The sequence below is a fragment of the Triturus cristatus genome, chromosome 6 (assembly GCF_964204655.1).
Source record: "Triturus cristatus chromosome 6, aTriCri1.1, whole genome shotgun sequence".
Taxonomy (NCBI): domain Eukaryota; kingdom Metazoa; phylum Chordata; class Amphibia; order Caudata; family Salamandridae; genus Triturus; species Triturus cristatus.
This window is the reverse complement of record NC_140589.1, coordinates 615,549,550-615,571,472: the sequence shown is the minus strand read 5'-3', so window position 1 is coordinate 615,571,472 and position 21,923 is coordinate 615,549,550. Positions and strand designations below refer to the sequence as shown.

At 47.2% G+C, this 21,923-nt stretch overlaps 1 protein-coding gene across 1 annotated transcript in view; it reads left to right on the top strand.

Annotated features, from left to right (window-relative positions):
* The window catches only part of LOC146817643 (trypsin-like), a 42,453-nt gene extending 40,770 nt beyond the window's left edge, over positions 1–1,683 (top strand). Inside the window, exon 5 of the mRNA XM_085611103.1 lies at positions 1,280–1,683. Coding sequence (XP_085467229.1) covers positions 1,280–1,429 — 150 coding nt within the window. The 3' untranslated portion in view covers positions 1,430–1,683. The remainder of the gene's footprint in view (positions 1–1,279) is intronic.
* The last annotated feature ends 20,240 nt before the right edge of the window (positions 1,684–21,923 follow it).

The window sequence follows — 21,923 nt, the reverse complement described above, 5'->3', positions numbered from 1 at the left end:
TTAGAGCCCCCTAATATCTAAACACTTAAATCTGATTTTCATTTTTTTTTTTTTTTTTTTTTCTACCGTACGCTTACCGTAAGCTTACCGTACGCGTACCCCGTGATTTTTTTTTAAAATCAATAAATGTTTTTTTGTACTTTTCTGTCCTTCTTTGACCCCCTTACAAATGTTAGGGGGTCTGTAACTCTCCTCATTGCCCCCTTTCCTTGTTTTCACTCTTTTTTTTCAGAGTGAAATACACAAAATGGCGGCCGCCGCTTCCTGGTTTCGGCCGATTCGAATGTTTACTAAGATCTAAGAGCCAATCAGAATCGCGCTCGCGCACGCCACCGTACGCTTACCGTAAGCGTACGGTAAGCGTACCGTAAGCGGGCTCAGATATATATATTGATTTAAAGGCTATTTTCTCAGAATCTACTGAACAGATTTACACCAAACCTACAAAAGGCACTTCCTTGACCTAGGGACTACCTCTCTGCCAAATTTTGAGTAATTCTGTTCAGCCGTTCGGGCTGTAGCTCGTTCTAAAGGTCCTATGGAAAAATGCATGGGAAAAACGCGTTTTGGGACCCCCCTTTTATCTCAGCCCCCGCTTGACGGATCCCCCCGAGACTTTCAGGGTAGGAGCGGAGCGTAGCGCCCCACCTATTTTGAGAAATTCGCGAGGATTCGTCGACCGGCGCCAAAGTTATTCAAAATAGAATGTTGAGGTTTTCCTATGGAAACGTGGTCCTAACTATAACTACCTACTGGCGACCGCCAGTAGGTAATATATATATATACATATATATACACAAAGATTAACTGAAAAAAGCAAAAGTTAAAGTGAAGTTATACGTAGGTTTTATATTAATAAAAAACCTACAGTTTTAAAACAAAAAAAGCCACTGAAATTCACCAGTTAAACAGTTATACGTAACTGACATAAGAATAACTTGCGCCACAATAATGCACTGTTTATGACCTCACATATTACACCACGGATAACATATCAAATGGATGAGATTTTATGCAGCTATGTAAGTGTGTGCTCTTAAGGGCAACTTTCCAGGTTTGTCAGGTTTGTCAGGTCATCAGGACCTATTAAGCACTTCCATTTGTCACTGAATTGTATGTGATTGGATATCATTCGCAAATGCCATGGGATTTTAAAATATTTACCAATTTGTTCATACATTTGCCATTAATATTTTTCAAGTTCCCAAAACCTATTTCGTAACTGTCTGTTAACACAAATGACAATTTCTAATGCACCATCTTTCTGTTTCCGTTTCAGGGAGACTCTGGAGGACCCCTAGCGTGCAATGGACAGCTTCAAGGCGTTGTGTCTTGGGGATACGATTGCGCCATGAAGGGCCACCCAACTGTATACACCAAAGTCTGCAACTACAATGCCTGGATCAATCAAGTTGTGGCTAATAACTAATGCAATAAAAGCTTATAATTATATCAAAAGTATCCTCTCAACCAAACCAATGTCTTAAGGAATCCATGAATGTTAATAATATGGCCATCTATAGAATTCATATACCAGACCTATGATACATCAGATTGTCCTTTGTGGTGGGCTTGAGTGCTTTGCACCCCGAGAAGTCGTATACTGACTGATACACATATACATGCCACAGTAGCTTATACTTCGTACTCCAGGTAAAAATAAAGGAATTGTTTTTTGAAAAATCTAGACTCTTTTTCAACGTGCCGTGCCAATTTGTAATCTACTGAAATATTTGCATATTGCTACTTTAGAGTCTAAGGGTCTCCAACCTTTTCTGTACTGAGAGCTACTTATGTTCCATGAAGCGCATTGAGAGCTACTAATAATATTAGTGTTATATCATCTCAATCTTTTATATGTATATTAATTCAACCAAGCAAAAGCTTTCTAATTGAATAAGCTGGGCTGCTCACAGCTGAGCTGCTCACAGGTAGCTGGAGCTCACAAGCTACTGGCTGGAGACCCCCTTGTAAACCGTATCTGGCCTCCATTCCATGGGAAAGCACCTTGCCTCACTTATAGATGCTTTTGAAAATGCATGATATGCTGAATTTCTTCATTAAACATAGTTCTGAATCTGCACCTGTCCTATGTAGAGCATCTTTTAAATGGGTTGGCCCGTGTTAGTGTGCAGAAAAGGCTGAAGTAATTTTTAACTCTCTTGGTGTTTGTGCATTGAGAGTGTGTTTTAGTATGCTCACTTACCAAGCGTGCATTAAGCATGAAAATTAGGCCTCAAAATAAACGTGGCTTTCTTACTTATTTTTTGTAAACTGGCAGCATGTTTTGTGTGTGCAAAATTGCGGCATGGGTTCTGGTGTATGTTCGTTCACCTAAAGGGGAATTTTCCAGATGCTTGCTGAATGACAACAGCAGCTGTGGCTGCAGAATAGAGCTTCACTATTAGCTGACCCTGTGACAGGCTTCACTTGTTCAATGTGATAAAGTAGTGATTCGTAACATTTTGACTTCTGAGGATCCCCACTTAATCATTTCAGGAATCCGGCGACCCCCTACTCAATCGTTATTGGAATCCGGGAACCCCTCGCTGAGTTATAACTAGATGCCTAGGACCTCAGCCTAAGCATGTTTGAGGATTTACACCACGAAACAATAAACAAAAAAACAGAACAAGTATTAATCTACCAATACATGATTGATGAAACATATAAAAAAATAAAAACGTCTAATTATAATGGGAAGGCTGGAGCTTTTCTAAATTCGACTAAGGCCATTCATCGTCCATACTATAGTCTGTTTGATGTACTTGCGCTGCTAGCACGAATCACCCTGAGGATACTAACTTAATTTTTAGCCCCAATTTAAAAATTCCTTGAAATTTTCAGAAAGTTATACATTTTTCAATTTTTCATTCTCTTCTTTATTCATGTACATTCAATTCATCTGTTAATATTATTCAATTATCTAAACAGTTGCAGGCCCCTTGAGTAGGCTTCAGACCCCCAAGGGTCCCTAGACCACAGGTTGACAACCACTGTGATTGAGTTATTTTTTGGGGTGATTTATATAGAGCAAACTAGACCAGAAGGTATCAGGGCGCTTTACATGAGCACCAGTTGCGTTACAGATAGACGCATTCCTTTTTTTTTTTTGTTAGGTTCGGGGAGGTTAGGTGATTTGCCCAGAATCACAGGATGTTGAGCATCCCTGCCGAGACTAGAACCCGGTTCCTGAGCTTCGAGGTCGACCGCTCTAGCTGTTAGGTCACACCCTCTCCCCAATAAGAAGCTAACATTCAGTGCCATCTCAAGTATTTTTTGAGCCCTGGGTAAGCAATATTTTAGGGGCCCCAGTTCGGAACAAATTTTAACTTTATTGCATATTTGCTGCTAATTCAAGCATGTAGGATGCCATACAGTAATGAAATATTCATTAACATTCACACAAAAACAGCTGATAGTCTTTCCTTGGAAACTAAGCTTACTAAAAATGACCCTGGATAGAGAAAGTCATGAGTAGAGAAAAGCAGAGACAGATTCTGAAAGCGACAAAGGTGTGATAGAGTGGAAGTAAGAATACTTGACCGGGGCCCCTTGGAAAGTGGTGGTCCTGTGCAATTGCCCTCTCTGCCCATACCTTGAAAAGTCTCTGTTAACATTTCCACTCTCATGAAGATGCCTTAAATGAAGAACTGTTCTTAGGGTGGCGTTGCAAACACAGGGCTCCAACTACAGCAAAATGGCTGTTTCACAATTGTCGAACAAGCTACACACCCTTAAGCTTATGGCTTGTTGTCTCAGCTTCTACTTGTTATTGGTTCAGCTGGACTTGTCTCAGTTTTTATTTAAACATCGGTGATTAAAAGTTTTTACACTTTGAACCATAACATTTCAGGGGAATTGTGTTTTCCCAAGACTTACAACTAATTTTGCGTTTACTGCAGTTTGCTTTCTGCCCTGCCATTGCATGATACACAAGTATCTCATCTATTTATACATTGTATGTCAGGAGCTTGATTTTTAAGTATTTGGTTATAGTGTAGTGTATGGCCTGTCCTGGCGTAGAGTGCTGCTGTGAGTGGGGTAATATCCAGGTATGCAATATATCTGTGATGTGTTTGATGTGTGTTCATCATTTTTTCTACCATGTACTGTTGGATGGTATACAAGTGACATGATTTGCGATACTTTTTGCTGTGCTCACATTGATGTCCAGCTGCATTGGGTATATGTGCTCTGTTGGATGTCAGTTCAGTGTTTTGTCTAAAATGTCCTGTAGAGTGTTTGAGCAAAGTCCAAGACTCTCCGCCTATCCAATCTCTATACAAACATGGCCATCAAAGAAATCTGCACAAAGGAGCAATGGGACAGTAAAGCGGCTCAGACTGCTGTAACTTGTCACAAACACACTACATGTTATCATAATGCTATGGGCTCAGGCACCCGTAGCAGAAATCTATGTCTGTCCAGCATGTGTCAGGATATAATGATAAGATAACTGAGGTGGTTAACTCACTTGCTGGAGAGATTTGTGATAAATCTTTCATCACAAGTTTGAAATTTTATTAAAAAAATAGCTCAGATGAATAATTTACCTTCTGTGGGGAATATGTCACATATGGGTATTCTGTATTAAAGAGGGCAGCGGGTTATCGCTTTTGCTGAAGAGATCCTTGAGTAACCTGATGGTAACAATCTATAATTCAATGAGTTATGCTTTGTTTGTTGCATGCACCATGCAACAGGCACATCATATTGATTCAATCCCTCATTATCCTAAAAATGATAACCTCGTTTGGGTTGAGTGGTGGTAACTGTTGGACTTGGCCCTTCTGGCAGGTTCACCCCTGAACTTTTTGCTTTTTATTGGTGACTTGGTGTGGTGATTTTTTTGGTTTCTGTGCACTTTCCCTGTGTCCCAGGGTAAAGTGCGTGCGTGCTCTGAGTGCATGTGGTGAGATAGGCCTGCCCTCCCATAGGAATGCATGGGGAGTGTATGTGTCCCTAGTAGTTCCTGATGCGTGGGGTGTGCAGGCCCGAGTTTGGTATGTGCGGACTCGTGGGAGTGAATGCTGCGCGATGATGTGTGCGGCGTGCATGTACCTAGTGTGGAAGTGCCACTTCTAGAGGTGGGCACTTCTGTGTGCAGTGTGTCTGTCGCGTGATTGGCTGGTCATGTCATGTGACGGGCTAGGGATTCCCCAGAGTCAGGATGAGTCACCCAGTGGTGAATGGGGAGATCAGCAGCTAGATGGGTGGGAGGAGTACACCTGGGTCCTGAATAGGACAGGGTTTTCCACACACAATGCTGGCTCCGCCCCCTGTGGTGCGACTGACGACCCTAGCCCTGCCAGTGAATAGAGTGAGGGGCTGAGCACATCAAGGGTGCTCCCCAACCAGCTGCGACTGGTTTTCCCCCTCACCCTGAACCCAGAACAAAGGGGTTTGCTGTATAAAAATGGGGCTGTGTCCCCACAGAAACTGTTCTTTGCCAGGATCCTGCCTGAGGGGGGCTGCTGCTGCTGCTGGACCAGAGGACCGCCACCTGGACTACCTCCCTGCCTGGAGGCCCAGTGAGCTGGCTCTGGGTCCAGCCTTGCCCCCCACCCCTGCCCTGCTGCATGCAGGGGAGAACTTTACTGGACTTTGTGCTACTGGCACCCTTAACGCGCTGGGAGCGCTTTATTTGGATCTCTAAGCGCCTGGAAGCGCTGAACTGGCCGTGAGCGCTGGGAGCGCTCTCCCTTGTTTTCCTTAGCGCTTGGAGCGCGCTATTTCGAAAAGCCGGTGCCCACCCGGCATGTGCCCCGTCCTTGCCGATTCCTACGTCCACTGGCAGGTGCCCACCCTGCCAGGGACATTGCCGTGCGTGTTGGCGGGTGCCCACCCCGCTTATTTGCTTATTTTGTCGGCGGGTGCCCACCCCGCTAATTTGTTTATCTTACGGCGGGTGCTCACCCCGCCGTATATTGCGTCTACAGAGGGAGCCTACCCCTTGTTGCCGCTGAGGAAGTCACCGCCGCGGCCCTGGTGCAACCAGGAAGTCAGGCAAGTCTTGTCGTGACTGGGGCAGGGCCTCGCCGCAACCCGGAAGCCGACGGGAGCCTACCCCGCGCTCCGGTCCACGAAGTGAGAACGACAGAGCGAGAGAGCCCCGAGGAGCGGGAGCTCTCTTGTGACACCCCGCGCTGGACGGCGCCGAAGTTCCGGAAGAGAAGCAGCCGTGGTTGGCGGGGCTCCCGTGAGGAGGGGAGAGCCCCGCGCCTACCCCGGAGGAGGCGCCCTCGCCGTGAGGAGCCCCGCGTCTGTCCGGTGAGTGCTGGCTGAGTGAGGAGCTCACGTAGAGCTCCTCCGTATCCTTCCTCCATACCCTGCACCGAGGGGGCCTTCTTGTGTTCAGAGCCCCGTGGCTCCAACGTGTACAGGGCATCCTTGTGCTCAGAGCGCCCAGAGCGCTCCAACGAACGGGGGCATTGTGGTGTCTCGAGTCCCTGAGAGGGACTCCAACGAAGAGCGCAGTGAACGCTCCGACCTCGGGGGCATTTTGTTTCAGAGCCGTGAAGGCTCCGGGGGCATTGTGTTTAAAGAGTCCCCCGTGTGGGACTCCAACGCTGGAGCACAGTATTATTTAGAGCCACGAAGGCTCTAGGGGGCATTCTTTTTAGCTAGAGCCCAGAGAGGCTCCCCACGAGAGCGACAGATTTGTGTTCGAAGGGCACCGTGGTGCCCACGCTCAGTTCTACAGCTGCCCAGCACTTAGTGGGCAGCTGCAACGTTTAGGTGGGGATCCTTACGCTTTTGGCTGGCGCAGCTGGCGCAGTCTTGCCCCTGACTTTGCTGGGACATAGGGCGTCCTAGCCCCGACCAGGCCAGTTGGCCTGGGGACTGCCACAGATAGTGGCTAATGTGGGTTTTTGCGCTAGTGTTCCTTTCCTGCACCTCTGAATGTGTTTATGCGTCATGTGCTTTGCTCTACACCTCTGAATGTGTTATTTTATGCACCTCTGAATGTGATGCATCATGTGTAATGTGCGTTTACCCCTACAGGTATTGTGATACTTAGGTGGTTGTTTCTCCCTAGGACAGGTGGTGCCAGTGAGGTCCTGATTCCCTGCGCAATATTGTCCTAAGGTGGTTAGGGTTGCATGGGTGGTACTTACCTGATACCAGTAGTGACTGGTTGTGTGCTAGGTGTAATTTCGTGCAACAGTAATTTTATTTCCTATGTTCTAAGGGCTATGTTCTAAGAGTGCTAATTCCGGACAGCGGTCCATGTGGCCCTGTCCCCTGTACATATAATCCCTTGTAAATTCTGCCCGTGCCTGATGGCACATTGTAGAGTGTGTGTTCTTATCTAATGTGTTTTTGGTATAATACAAAGGTTATTTTTATATAATACCTTGTGTGGAGTCTCCTTTGTGGTGGGCCTTGGGTGTTGTTGCTGGGTGCGCGCGCAAACGCTTTACACATCGCCTCAGGGATAAGCCTGTCTGCTCGTGCCAAGCTACCAAGGGGGTGAGCAGGGGTTATCTTTGGCGTGTAAGTTCCTTGCCCTGACTAGAGTGGTGGTTTCTGCCTGCCTTTGGCGCAAGCCTTAGCCAACCAGAAATCCCATTTCTAACAGTAACCATGGAGGGTCAAATGAGCTCCAGAAACCAAAACAACTTCCAGACCTTAGTTGATCTGTTAGCTTTTTGTGAAGCAACACACAATTTCTCCCAGGAACCACTAAAACTATTTACTGAGAGCTAAATTTGCAGAAGTGTTCAACACTGAGAGACAGGAAAGAATATTTGTGGGGTTCTTCTGTGGGTGAACATTACAATGCTCCTTGTGGGGATAAACGAAGTGGCAATGTTCGGTAAACTATAGTGGGGCGTGTTCATGTGCTTTCTGATACGGAAGAGGTTGTGCCCAACTTTATGTTTTGCAGGAAACATAAGCTGATGGAAGGAATGCTTGCAATGGCACACGCTCAAGGTTGTGTTCCAACCCATTGTTTATGGCCCGCCATGCTGCTTTAGACAGAGACCTGCCATATTCACATCAGTCATGCTCCTGCTCCAATAGGAACAGATCGGCTCAAATTTCCAGGCCAGGTCCCCACCAGACAGGAACACAAGCCACCCCAGACCGGGTTTGGCCTAGTATTTTGTCCATCCCTGGGGGTGGTAGACAGAAAAACCATGCATTTTGAGAACATCAAAACACATTTCAAGACATATTAACAGACAAAAGGCTGTTATTAGCAAAAAGCAACTTCACCACAGCACTAAATCTAGGTAATCGATTATGGAACAGCATTTGCCTTTGCCTGCACAAGTATGCGCACTGAGCTCTGAGCATATGTCAAACCCCGTTTGGGGGTGGGACCTTGGGGCTGCAGGGGCTACTGGGCCTACGCTGTGGGAGCTGAGGTAATTTGCCTCTGGTATCCTACGGTATGTGGTACTATAGCTTTGGAAACTAGTCCAAGTACTACCCTTTCAGAACGTGACTCACAGTGGTTGAGAAGGCAAGAAGTTGCAGGCTTCTCAGAGTGATATTGTGGAGGTACTTTAAGGTCAGAACTCAACAATCAACCAGTGGCACAATAACAGACTGCCCAGCCCAATGCTTCTCTTTGTTAAAAGAAAAGTCAACACAACACACTGCAGATCATAGATACTGATACTTCACAGGTGCGGTACCACTGTACTTCTGGTCTGTAATCCGCCTTCCATTCTCCTCTCATTCTCTCCCCTCTCCTAGGTTTGAGCTCTGTCTTGGTCAGTATCTGGGATAGGTGTAGTGTTGAGGTTGTAGGTTTAGTTACATTTATAAGTCCCTAAAGTCCTAAAACTGCCACTTTTGAGTTCTGTCTCTTTGGCTACCACAGGAACCCACAGCATAAGTCTAGGTCTCTCTCCCTCTTACGAAAGGAGATGCCGGGGTAAGTTCTTCTTTAGGGTGCTGAGGCTGCCCCCTGAAATGCCTACATATTTTCTGCAAAAAATGTTGACTACATCGATTTATTTAGCGATACGATCGCAGATCATATCTCCAAATAAATCAATGTATTTAAGTATGGGCTGCCAGTCCCAGGCACCTGCCGCATCTCACTCTGAACAAGGAGCGGGAAGCTAGGCAGTAAATATACTTTCTGCAGTGTGCCTCATGACACAGGGATTACCTTTCTAAAGCCCTTCAGTGCCATGGAAGACTATGCTGGTATCCACTGTAGGCCGGTGATGCTGCAGGCATCACAGTTTTGGGCTTTGGAGGTTGTATTCCTGCAAGAGGTCAGAGTTCATCATTCACAATCATAGATCCCACCCTTTCCTATTGTTACGTGGACCTAGGGGACATTGTCCTCTTCCCTAAGTTAGCATGAGTACACTGCAGACTGTCCGCTGCTTTGCACATGTTACTACATGAGTTTTTTTGCAAACGCGTCTTTTGATATTTTCACATGGCAACCCACTGTTGTGTTCATGCTTTGCAGGTTCCCGGGATTTAGTCTGAACATTGTGAACAAGGTCGAACAACAGGGTGCCTTGTTATTCTGCTCTGGTCAGGCCCTAGCACCTAGACAAAACATATAGATGCAGCTGTTGTTTGGGAATATGTACTTTGGTCTTATTGGAATACAACGATAGGTAGCACACACTTGGAGAGGGACCTTTCCAGGGAGCAGAGCATGACAGCACCTATGATGTAGAACTGCCATCTATAGCCCGTGGTACGGGATCTGCAGATAACCAGAGATCTTCATATATATAATCATGCTGTGTCTGTGCAAGGGGAGGGAGTTTAGTCTACACCGTCTCTCACTATGACAGCTCTTTTATGATCTATGGACTACTTGCTATGCTGACCGTATTTGTGTTACGCATTTTTCTGCTTATTTTGGCAGGTATACTTCATATTGGAGCACATTAATTAAATAAATATTTGAAACTTGTTTGTGTCTCTGTCAGATCTTACTGTAGACAAGTACAAGAGTGTGAGCGAAAGCGTGTGTTTTGTCACTGCGATTCCTGAGAGGGTCGGGAGTGTTATGTTCTGGGGTGTCTATTCACTTGTTCCTCTGTGAGTGAGTAGGAGGGCAAGTGAAACACTATAGCTAGTCGGTCCTGAGCTCATGGGTCATAAGTTGTTAGGATGACTCAGTCCCTATATACCAAGGTCCAATAATGCTATGCATAGTTCTGTGTTTGCACAGAATCCCTGCAACACTATTCATCACAGGGTAGAACTGAATACAAAGCGCAGTGAGATTTGGGACCTCATCCTCTGTAAAGTGTTAATGGCTGCTAAACTTATATTGGACTGAGACGCCTTGTCATGCTGTCCTCCCCCACTGTGACACCCCAGGCCGTGGCTGTAGGTCGCTGGCTCCTTTAGAAGTGGAGTTGCTGTATTTGTTCCCCACTGAACTTGATCCAAAAACGCTTGATTAATGGTAAAAGGCAAATTACACCTATCCTCTTCAGTGGCTAACACAGAGCACAGATTGGTACCTGATATGCTTTCTTTGGCACAAGTTGCGTAGCGCCAAGAATGTCAGTAAATATACCTCATGGTGCTAAACAGAGAAGGTGAAACATGCTTGCAATTTGATGTATTGGTATGTGTTAAGTGTGCAAATACGCGCTGTGCAAGGCTTTTGCTCCCTAGCGAAGTTGATCCAAATATCCTCAGCTTTCGTCACGAACAAAGGGAGATATGCATATACTGTCCTAATTTGTGGAATACCAGGATATGTCAAAAACCATGAAATGCTATAAGTATGAAAGCCTAGAATATGACGCACATGCTTGGAGCTTATTAAAGTCTTGATTATTTCGAGCGATCGGCGCAAAGTGGCACTCTGGACATGTTTTTGTTTTTAAAGATAGATGCTGTAGCATGCTAGATGTTTGTGGTTGCGTAACTCTGGGGATCTGGCTGTGTCATAAGGCATTAAAAATCCACAATAAAGCACGTCCTAGTTGTTAAAAATGTTAACGTAGTGCATGTCAGGGATTTAGCTCCTGGTTCTATTCCAGGTGTTTTACTTAATCTTGCATTCCCGAAGAGTGTTAGATATTTCCATCATGTTGTGTTTCTGTGGGTTTTTTTGTGCATCGTGTTACTCTTGTATAGTACATACTTTGAAGCGAGTCACACAGGTGTTTATGGCCATTGAGAGCACTGGCACTGAGGCTGAAGGCAGTGCAAGTTTCTCACAGTGCCTGTCAGTGGGTTTGCCTCTCTGCAGATCATACAGAGCACTGGGCGCATATACCAGTTACAATTGAAATTCTGTATAAATGTGTATGATGGGAAAGCACAGTTGTCAAAATATCGACAAGGCAAAAGTAAAAAAAGATAAAGTGCTTACATGATATGTTTAAGGGAGGTGAAGTGAAGGAGATGCAAGGAAGTGCATGCAGGATAGAGTGACCTGAGGGTGCTGAAGAGGAAAGATATGCAGATCGACGAAATGTGGAGAGAGAAAGGGCATACACGTCTAACGTAAAGTGTGCATAACTGAAGACCAATACTCCTTCCACAGGCCTCAAATATATTTAAATCACATGCACAATTTCAGAATTGAAACATTTTTAATATTAATTATTTATAATAAAATCATTGTTGTTACTCATATATCTTAAACACCTAACAACCATTGACAAAGCCAATAGTCCTGGCAGATTTTAGGTCTAGGTCAGTTGTTGTGTTAATTATCTGGATAGAATAACAGAAAGCTCAGAGAGGAACCAAAATACAGGTTGGGTGACACACTATGGGAATCACAGAAAAGTAGGTTATTTTTAAGCCATGCCCCTATTAGAGACTCCCCACTTTTTTTTTATTCCACCTAAAGTCTTGTATGCAATTATTTCTATATGATTGATCACAGCCAGCAGCTGTGGGTGCCTCCCCAATCCTGGTTAGAGGATTTACTTCCAAAGTCGATACCACATGCAATGGCCTGAAGTTTCACTATACAATTTGGATACTCCAGTAACTGCTGAACATATTAATGCTTATTTACAAAAAATAATGGGGTGACCCGGTGTTCCTCAGAACCTGGGTATACGGTTCTGAGGAACAATGGTTCTGTCGGGGAATTTTCAATTGCTTTAGAGTGTTCACAGAATATATACATTACATGTAACACATATCAATGAATCAGGAAAAAGGGGAAGAAAATAAAACACACCCAAGCGAAATTTCAATCAGTATTTTTTAAGGGAATACCGAATACACTAGGCTACAGTGATACAAATAAAAAACTTGTGAAGAAGGAGTGACATGTAGTGGTAAATACAAACGATACACTTAGTATATGACAGATAGAGAAATCCAAAAAATGCGAGGGTACAGTCTTTGATTTTGTCCATGTGATTGTTTACATATGCTTCATGATCCTGTGTAAGTTAATTTGTGAACAGAAACGTTGTGTAGACATATAGTATGCGTCGACGCTTCGACCCAGTGTAAAGCACAATTTTTAACAAGCGTCACGGCGGGTCTTCCTCAGGACAATGGGTAGGTATGTAGCCTATGGGTTAAAACGAAAGGCCAATTTAGGGTGTGGGTTTGTAAGAACAGTAAATAAATTGATGTTCTATGTGGTAGCGGTGCTTACCCTGCGCAGAATGTCAAGAATCACTGCGGGTGCGTGGGGCGTCTTAGTCCAGTAGAAATCGGTTTGATTTGACCTATGGGGTGATAATGTGGTTTTAGACACTCCCAAGGATGCAATAACTCCTAGCGCAGAAAACAAATTATCGAGTGAAAGTCAATCTATTTGGCTGAAAATGACGAAGGTAAAAACTCCTAGCATTTATTTAAACAAACCTTAAATGAAAGGAAAGATAGAATTATTCCTTATGGGTCATTTAATAATTACTTAAAGTTAGTCAATTTTGTCTGCAAATGCCCAAGGTAAAAACTCCGAACACAAATAATACATTGTACGGTTTATTTAACTTTAAGTATTTGGAGTGGGCCCCTAAATTCACAGTGAAAGTCAGTCTATTTAGCACAGACAATAAATCAATCTATTTGGCTGAAAATGACGAAGGTAAAAAACTCCTGACATTTATTTAAACAAACCTTAAAATGAAAGGAAAGATAGAAATAATCCTTGTGGGTCATTTATTAATTACTTAAAGTCAGTCAATTTTGTCTGCAAATGACGAAGGTAACAAGCATTGCCATAGCCAATAGGTCTCGCCTTTGGGACCTTTGTAAGTTTTTGGCCACAGCGATTGGCTTTTGCAATGTTTTTGACCGATGTTGAAGAGCTCTACAGCAACCACTCTACAGTTACTCTACAGCACCACTCTACAGCACTTCTCTACAGTACCCCTTTACAGCATCATTCTAAAGCACCACTCTGCAGCACCACTCTGCAGCGCCACTCTGCAGCACCCCTTTACAGCAACATTCTAAAGCACCACTCTGCAGCACCACTCTGCAGCACCACTCTGCTGCACCACTCTGCAGCACCACTGTACAGCACCACTCTGCAGCACCACTCTGCAGCACCACTGTGCAGCACCACTGTACAGCACCACTCTGCAGCACCACTCTGCAGCACCACTCTGCAGCGCCACTCTGCAGTACCCCTTTACAGCACCAATCTAAACCACCACTCTGCAGCACCACTCTGCAGCACCACTATACAGCACCACTCTGCAGCACCACTCTGCAGCACCACTCTGCATCACCCCTTTACAGCACTAATCCAAACCATCACTCTGCAGCACCACTGTACAGCTCCACTCTGCAGCACTACTGTACAGCAACACTCTGCAGCACCACTGTACAGCACCACTCTGCAGCACCACTCTGCAGCACCACTCTGCAGTACCCCTTTACAGCACCAATCTAAACCACCACTCTGCAGCACCACTGTACAGCACCACTTTGCAGCACCACTCTGCAGCACCACTCTGCAGTACCCCTTTGCAGCACTAATCTAAACCACCACTCTGCAACACTACTGTACAGCACCCCTCTGCAGCAACACTCTGCAGCACCACTGTGCAGCACCACTGTACAGCACCACTGTACAGCACCACTCTGCAGCACCACTCTGCAGTACCCCTTTACAGCACTAATCTAAACCACCACTCTGCAGCACCACTGTGCAGCACCACTGTACAGCACCACTGTACAGCACCACTCTGCAGCACCACTCTGCAGCACCACTCTGCAGCACCACTCTGCAGCATCACTGTACAGCACCACTCTGCAGCGTCACTCTACATTACCCCTTTACAGCACCAATCCAAACCACCACTCTGCAGCACCACTGTACAGCACCACTGTACAGCACCACTCTGCAGCACCACTGTACAGCGCCACTGTACAGCACCACTCTGCAGCACCACTCTGCAGTACCCCTTTACAGCAACAATCTAAACCACCACTCTGCAGCACCACTCTGCAGCACCACTCTGCAGAACCACTGTGCAGCACCACTCTGCAGGACCACTCTGCAGCACCCCGTTACAGCACCAATCTAAACACCACTCTGCAGCACTACTGTACAGCACCACTCTGCAGCACCGCTCTGCAGTACCCCTTTACAGCACCAATCTAAACCACCACTCTGCAGCACCACTCTGCAGCACCACTATACAGCACCACTCTGCAGCACCACTCTGCAGCACCACTCTGCAGCACCCCTTTACAGCACTAATGTAAACCATCACTCTGCAGCACCACTGTACAGCTCCACTCTGCAGCACCACTGTACAGCAACACTCTGCAGCACCACTGTAAAGCACCACTCTACAGCACCACTCTGCAGCACCACTCTGCAGTACCCCTTTACAGCACCAATCTAAACCACCACTCTGCAGCACCACTGTGCAGCACCACTGTACAGCACCACTGTACAGCACCACTCTGCAGCACCACTCTGCAGTACCACTCTGCAGCACCACTCTGCAGTACCCCTTTACAGCACCAATCTAAACCACCACTCTGCAGCACCACTGTACAGCACCACTTTGCAGCACCACTCTGCAGCACCACTCTGCAGTACCCCTTTGCAGCACTAATCTAAACCACCACTCTGCAACACTACTGTACAGCACCCCTCTGCAGCAACACTCTGCAGCACCACTGTGCAGCACCACTGTACAGCACCACTGTACAGCACCACTCTGCAGCACCACTCTGCAGTACCCCTTTACAGCACTAATCTAAACCACCACTCTGCAGCACCACTGTGCAGCACCACTGTACAGCACCACTGTACAGCACCACTCTGCAGCACCACTCTGCAGCACCACTCTGCAGCACCACTCTGCAGCATCACTGTACAGCACCACTCTGCAGCGTCACTCTACATTACCCCTTTACAGCACCAATCCAAACCACCACTCTGCAGCACCACTGTACAGCACCACTGTACAGCACCACTCTGCAGCACCACTGTACAGCGCCACTGTACAGCACCACTCTGCAGCACCACTCTGCAGTACCCCTTTACAGCAACAATCTAAACCACCACTCTGCAGCACCACTCTGCAGCACCACTCTGCAGAACCACTGTGCAGCACCACTCTGCAGGACCACTCTGCAGCACCCCGTTACAGCACCAATCTAAACACCACTCTGCAGCACTACTGTACAGCACCACTCTGCAGCACCGCTCTGCAGTACCCCTTTACAGCACCAATCTAAACCACCACTCTGCAGCACCACTCTGCAGCACCACTATACAGCACCACTCTGCAGCACCACTCTGCAGCACCACTCTGCAGCACCCCTTTACAGCACTAATGTAAACCATCACTCTGCAGCACCACTGTACAGCTCCACTCTGCAGCACCACTGTACAGCAACACTCTGCAGCACCACTGTAAAGCACCACTCTACAGCACCACTCTGCAGCACCACTCTGCAGTACCCCTTTACAGCACCAATCTAAACCACCACTCTGCAGCACCACTGTGCAGCACCACTGTACAGCACCACTGTACAGCACCACTCTGCAGCACCACTCTGCAGTACCCCTTTACAGCACCAATCTAAACCACCACTCTGCAGCACCACTCTGCCGCACCCCTTTACAGCACCAATCTAAACCACCACTGTACAGCACCACTCTGCAGCACCACTATAGCACCACTGTACAGTACCCATTTACAGCACCAATCAGCATCACCCCTCTGCAGTCCCCTTTTACAGCACCAATCTAAACCACCACACTGCAGCACCACTGTACAGCACCACTCTGCAGCACCACTCTGCAGCACCACTCTGCAGCATCACTGTACAGCACCACTCTGCAGCGTCACTCTACATTACCCCTTTACAGCACCAATCCAAACCACCACTCTGCAGCACCACTGTACAGCACCACTGTACAGCACTACTCTGCAGCACCACTGTAAAGCACCACTCTCCTGCACCACTCTGCAGCACCACTCTGCAGAACCCCTCTTCAGTACCCCTTTACAGCACCAATCTAAACCACCACTCTGCAGCACCACTCTGCATCACCACTCTGCAGCACCACTGTACAGCTCCACTCTGCAGCACCACTGTACAGCAACACTCTGCAGCACCACTGTACAGCACCACTCTGCAGCACCACTCGGCAGCACCACTCTGCAGTACCCCTTTACAGTACCAATCTAAACCACCACTCTGCAGCACGACTGTACAGCACCACTCTGCAGCACCACTCTGCAGCACCACTCTGCAGTACCCCTTTACAGCACTAATCTAAACCACCACTCTGCAGCACTACTGTACAGCACCACTCTGCAGCAATACTCTGCAGCACCACTCTGCAGCACCACTCTGCAGCGCCACTGTGCAGAGACACTGTACAGCACCACTGTACAGCACCACTCTGCAGCACCACTCTGCAGTACCCCTTTACAGCACCAATCTAAACCACCACTCTGCAGCACCACTCTGCAGCACCACTATATAGCACCACTCTGCAGCACCACTCTGCAGCACCACTCTGCAGCACCCCTTTACAGCACCAATCTAAATCACCACTCTGCAGCACCACTCTGCAGCACCACTCTGCAGCACCACTGTACAGCAACACTCTGCAGCACCACTGTACAGCACTCATCTAGACCACCACTCTGCAGCACTACTGTACAGCACCACTCTGCAGCACCACTGTACAGCACCACTATTCCGCACCACTCTGCAGTACCCCTTTACAGCACCAATCTAAAGCACCACTCTGCAGCACGACTGTACAGCACAACTCTGCAGCACCACTCTGCAGCACCACTGTGCAGCACCACTGTAAAGCACCACTGTGCAGCACCACTCTGCAGCACGACTCTGCAGTACCCCTTTACAGCACCAATCTAAACCACCACTCTGCAGCACCACTCTGCTGCACCACTATACAGCACCACTCTGCAGCACCCCTCTGCAGCACCCCTCTGCAGCACCACTCTGCAGCACCATTGTACAGTACCCCTTTACAGCACCAATCTAACCCACCACTGTTCAGCACCACTGTACAGCATCACTCTGCAGCACCATTCTGCAGCACCGCTCTGCAGCACCACTATATCACCACTCTACAGTACCCCTTTACAGCACCAATCTAACCCACCACTGTTCAGCACCACTGTACAGCATCACTCTGCAGCACCATTCTGCAGCACCGCTCTGCAGCACCACTATATCACCACTCTACAGTGCCACTTTACAGCACCAATCAGCAGCACCCCTCTGCACCACCACTCTGCAGTCCCCTTTTACAGCACCAATCTAAACCACCACTCTGCAGCACTACTGTACAGCACCACTCTGCAGCACCACTCTACAGCATCACTGTACAGAACCACTCTTCAGCACCACTCTGCAGTACCCCTTTACAGCACCAATCTAAACCACCACTCTGCAGCACCACTCTGCAGCACCACTGTACAGCACCACTGTACAGCACCACTCTGCAGCACCACTCTGCAGCATCCCTCTGTAGTACCCCTTAACAGCACCAATCTAAACCACCACTCTGCAGCACCACTCTGCAGCACTGTAGCACCCCTTTACAGCATTAATCTAGGCCACCACTCTGCAGCACTACTGTACAGCACCACTCTGCAGCACCACTGTACAGCACCACTCTGCAGCACCGCTCTGCAGCACCACTCTGCACCACCACTGTACAGCACCACTATGCAGCACGACTCTGCAGTACCCCTTTACAGCACCAATCTAAAGCACCACTCTGCAGCACGACTGTACAGCACCACTCTGCAGCACCACTGTGCAGCACCACTATACAGCACCACTGTACAGCACCACTGTACAGCACCACTCTGCAGCACCACTCTGCAGCATCACTGTACAGCACCACTCTGCAGCGGCACTCTGCAGTACCCCTTTACAGCATCAATCTAAACAACCACTCTGCAGCACCACTCTGCAGCACCACTGTACAGCACCACTGTACAGCACCACTCTGCAGCACCACTCTGCAGCACCACTGTACAGCACCACTGTACAGCACCACTCTGCAGCACCACTGTACAGCAGCACACTGCAGCACCACTCTGCAGCACCACTATACAGCACCACTGTACAGCACCACTCTGCAGCACTACTCTGCAGCACCACTCTGCAGTACCCCTTTACAGCACCAATCTAAACCACCACTCTGCAGCACTACTGTACAGCACTACTGTACAGCACCACTCTGCAGCACCACTCTGCAGCATCACTGTACAGCACCACTCTGCAGCACCACTCTGCAGTACCACTTTACAGCATCAATCTAAACCACCACTCTGCAGCACGACTGTACAGCACCACTCTGCAGCACCACTCTGCAGCACCACTGTACAGCACCACTGTACAGCACCACTCTGCAGCACCACTGTACAGCACCACTATGCAGCACCACTCTGCAGTACCCCTTTACAGCACCAATCTAAAGCACCACTCTGCAGCACGGCTGTACGTCACCACTCTGCAGCACCACTGTACAGCACCACTGTACAGCACCACTGCACAGCACCACTATGCAGCACCACTCTGCAGCACCCCTTTACAGCACCAATCCAAAGCACCACTCTGCAGCACGGCTGTACAGCACCACTCTGCAGCACCACTCTGCAGCACCACTGTACAGCACCACTGTACAGCACCACTCTGCAGCACCACTCTGCAGCACCACTGTGCAGCACCACTCTGCAGCACCACTCTGCAGCACCACTCTGCAGCACCACTCTGCAGCACCGCTCTGCAGTACCCCTTTACAGCTCCAATCTAAACCACCACTCTGCAGCACCACTCTGCAGTACCCCTTTACAGCACCAAACTAAACCACCACTCTGCAGCACCACTCTGCAGCACCACTATGCAGCACCACTATGCAGCACCACTATGCAGTACCCCTTTACAGCACCAATCTAAACCACCACTCTGCAGCACTACTCTGCAGTACCACTGTACAGCACCACTCTGCAGCACCACTGTACAGCACCACTGTATATCACCACTCTGCAGTACTCCTTTACAGCACCAATCTAAACCACCACTCTGCAGCACCACTCTGCAGCACCACTGTACAGCACCACTGTACAGCACCACTGTACAACACCACTCTATAACACCACTCTACAGTACCCCTTTACAGCATCAATATAAACCACCACTGTGCAGCACCACTCCGCAGCACCAATCTAAACCACCACTCTGCAGCACCACTCTGCAGTACCTCTTTACAGCACCAATCTAAAATACCACTCTGCAGCACCACTGTACAGCGCTACTGTACAACACCACTCTGCAGCACCACTCTACAGTATCCCTTTACAGCACCAATCTAAACAACCACTCTGCAGCACCACTGTACAGCACCACTCTGCAGCACGACTCTACAGTACCCCTTACAGCACCAATCTAAACCACCACTCTGCCGCAACACTCTGCAGCACCACTCTGCAGTACCACTCTACAGTACCCATTTACAGCACCAATCTAATCTACCACTCTGCAGCACCACTCTACAGTACCCCTTTTCAGCACCAATCTAAACCACCACTGTACAGCACCACTGTACAGCACCACTCTATAGCACAAGTTATGGTAACTTTTTAGTAACTATGGACATTAGTAAACAGCACCTTCCTAGGTATGCCCATGTAGGTTACCAGTGAAGCTCAGTTTTTTTTGTATTTAGGGTACCTCTACATTGCAAAAAAAATAATCAAGATGTGTGTGGGCAGCTTGTATAGCATGCCCCCCCACATGTGTTTGAAATGCATTAACACCTTGCTTCTAAAAGACGACCAACTGAAGCCGCCAACAAGTCGGGAGTGGTGTGAAGCGTTCCAATAGTTTGTAAATGGATTTGAATGGGAGTTTGGAGTGGCACAGTAAAGAGAAAAGCCGCTTCCTTCTAAAGATCGTTATCATAGAAAGGGATGTAAATGTGGCTTTGATCAAGTTGCACATATGGGGGCTGTTTAAACTACAGGCTTGCAATTGTCTTAAACAGAAACAAATGTTGTACGAAAATTAACATTCCATTTGCGCTGTAACACTTTTGTTTGTAAAAAGTGTCATGAAATTCTCTCCCATAACTGCGTCCTTTTTAGACCCACTCTTTAAACCTATATGCTAACATTAAAGCAGGCATAATGTAGCATTGTGGAGGTGGGGAGTAGGGCCTTTCTATTGAACGCACGTCATTGGCAGTGTTAATGTGAGCAGAGCGCGTCCTGGAGCTGTCCCACGGCCTTATCTGTTGTTATACCCACTGTGCAGCCGAGGAACCAAATGTTTATGTGAAAGCTTCCTGAGAAGGAGCACATTAAACATTAATAATTTAAAGCAGGTCTAGAAATTAATTAAAGAAGTGCACAAATGTTTGGGAATGCCTAAACTTCTTGATAAACACATAGTGTTTTCATGTTTAAAAAATATTGCATTACCTCTTGCACATAAATAAAAAGACATGGAGAGAAAAAAACGTACGGAAAAGAAAACCGAAATAGGCGTTATAGAAAGTAGTGTAAAGAAACAAAAAACTAAGACATAGTAAGGTGTAAATAGATACGTAAGCATAGACAGGGATACAGAGAAATAGAGCGAGAACAGGTTATCGAGAAAAACACACGTATTTTATTTTAGCGATTGTGCCTGTATTTTTAAACAGCACAAATGTGACAGCACAGTGCATGAGAGAAGCCAGTAACTTCAGCGCTCAAGCAGGGAGCGCCCTAGAGCCAACTCAAGACCTTATCGTTTGTTATACCAACTGTGCACCAGCGGGACACAGATGTGAATTCTAAGACTAGGGGGGAGTGCGAGCAAAGGAGTATTCACAGTGATAGAAGACACAAATGAAACTGACGAAGAGGGAGGGGGAGAAGGGAGCGGGATTGCGAGCAAAGGAGCCTGATTACAGCAATAAAAACACAGATAGCAGCTGTGCACGAGCTCGTGAACGCAAGCTGTAGGGCAGCAAAATCCTCTGGTAGCACTTTTAAAAGCCACTTACAAAATGTCTCAAAGAGACAGCATGCGCTGTCTCAAGCGAGACCTAAAAACTCCTAGCACAGATAATACATTATATGGTTTATTTAACTTTAAGTGATTGAAGCAGGACCCTAAATTCTCAGTGAAAGTCAGTCTTTTTAGCCCACAGATAGCGAGGGTGAGACCTCCAGGCAAAACCATACTTTTTGAAGTTATTTAGACGTACCTCGAATGATACAAGATTCGGCGAGGTATTGGAATATTTTCTCACAAAGTTTAATCCTTGTGGGCCAGTCGAGTGATTTACTGTAAAATAAATGAGGAAAGCACTTGAGAAGCGGAGCGCTTCTACATGTGGGCTAATCGGATGATTTACTGGAAGGGAAGTATTTGAGAAGCGGAGCGCTTCTAAACGTGAGCTTGGGGCTTTAAACTTACCACGATCCGGCTCTCTGCACGTCTCTCCAGCTCTAAGTCCGATGCAGTACTGAGGCTGG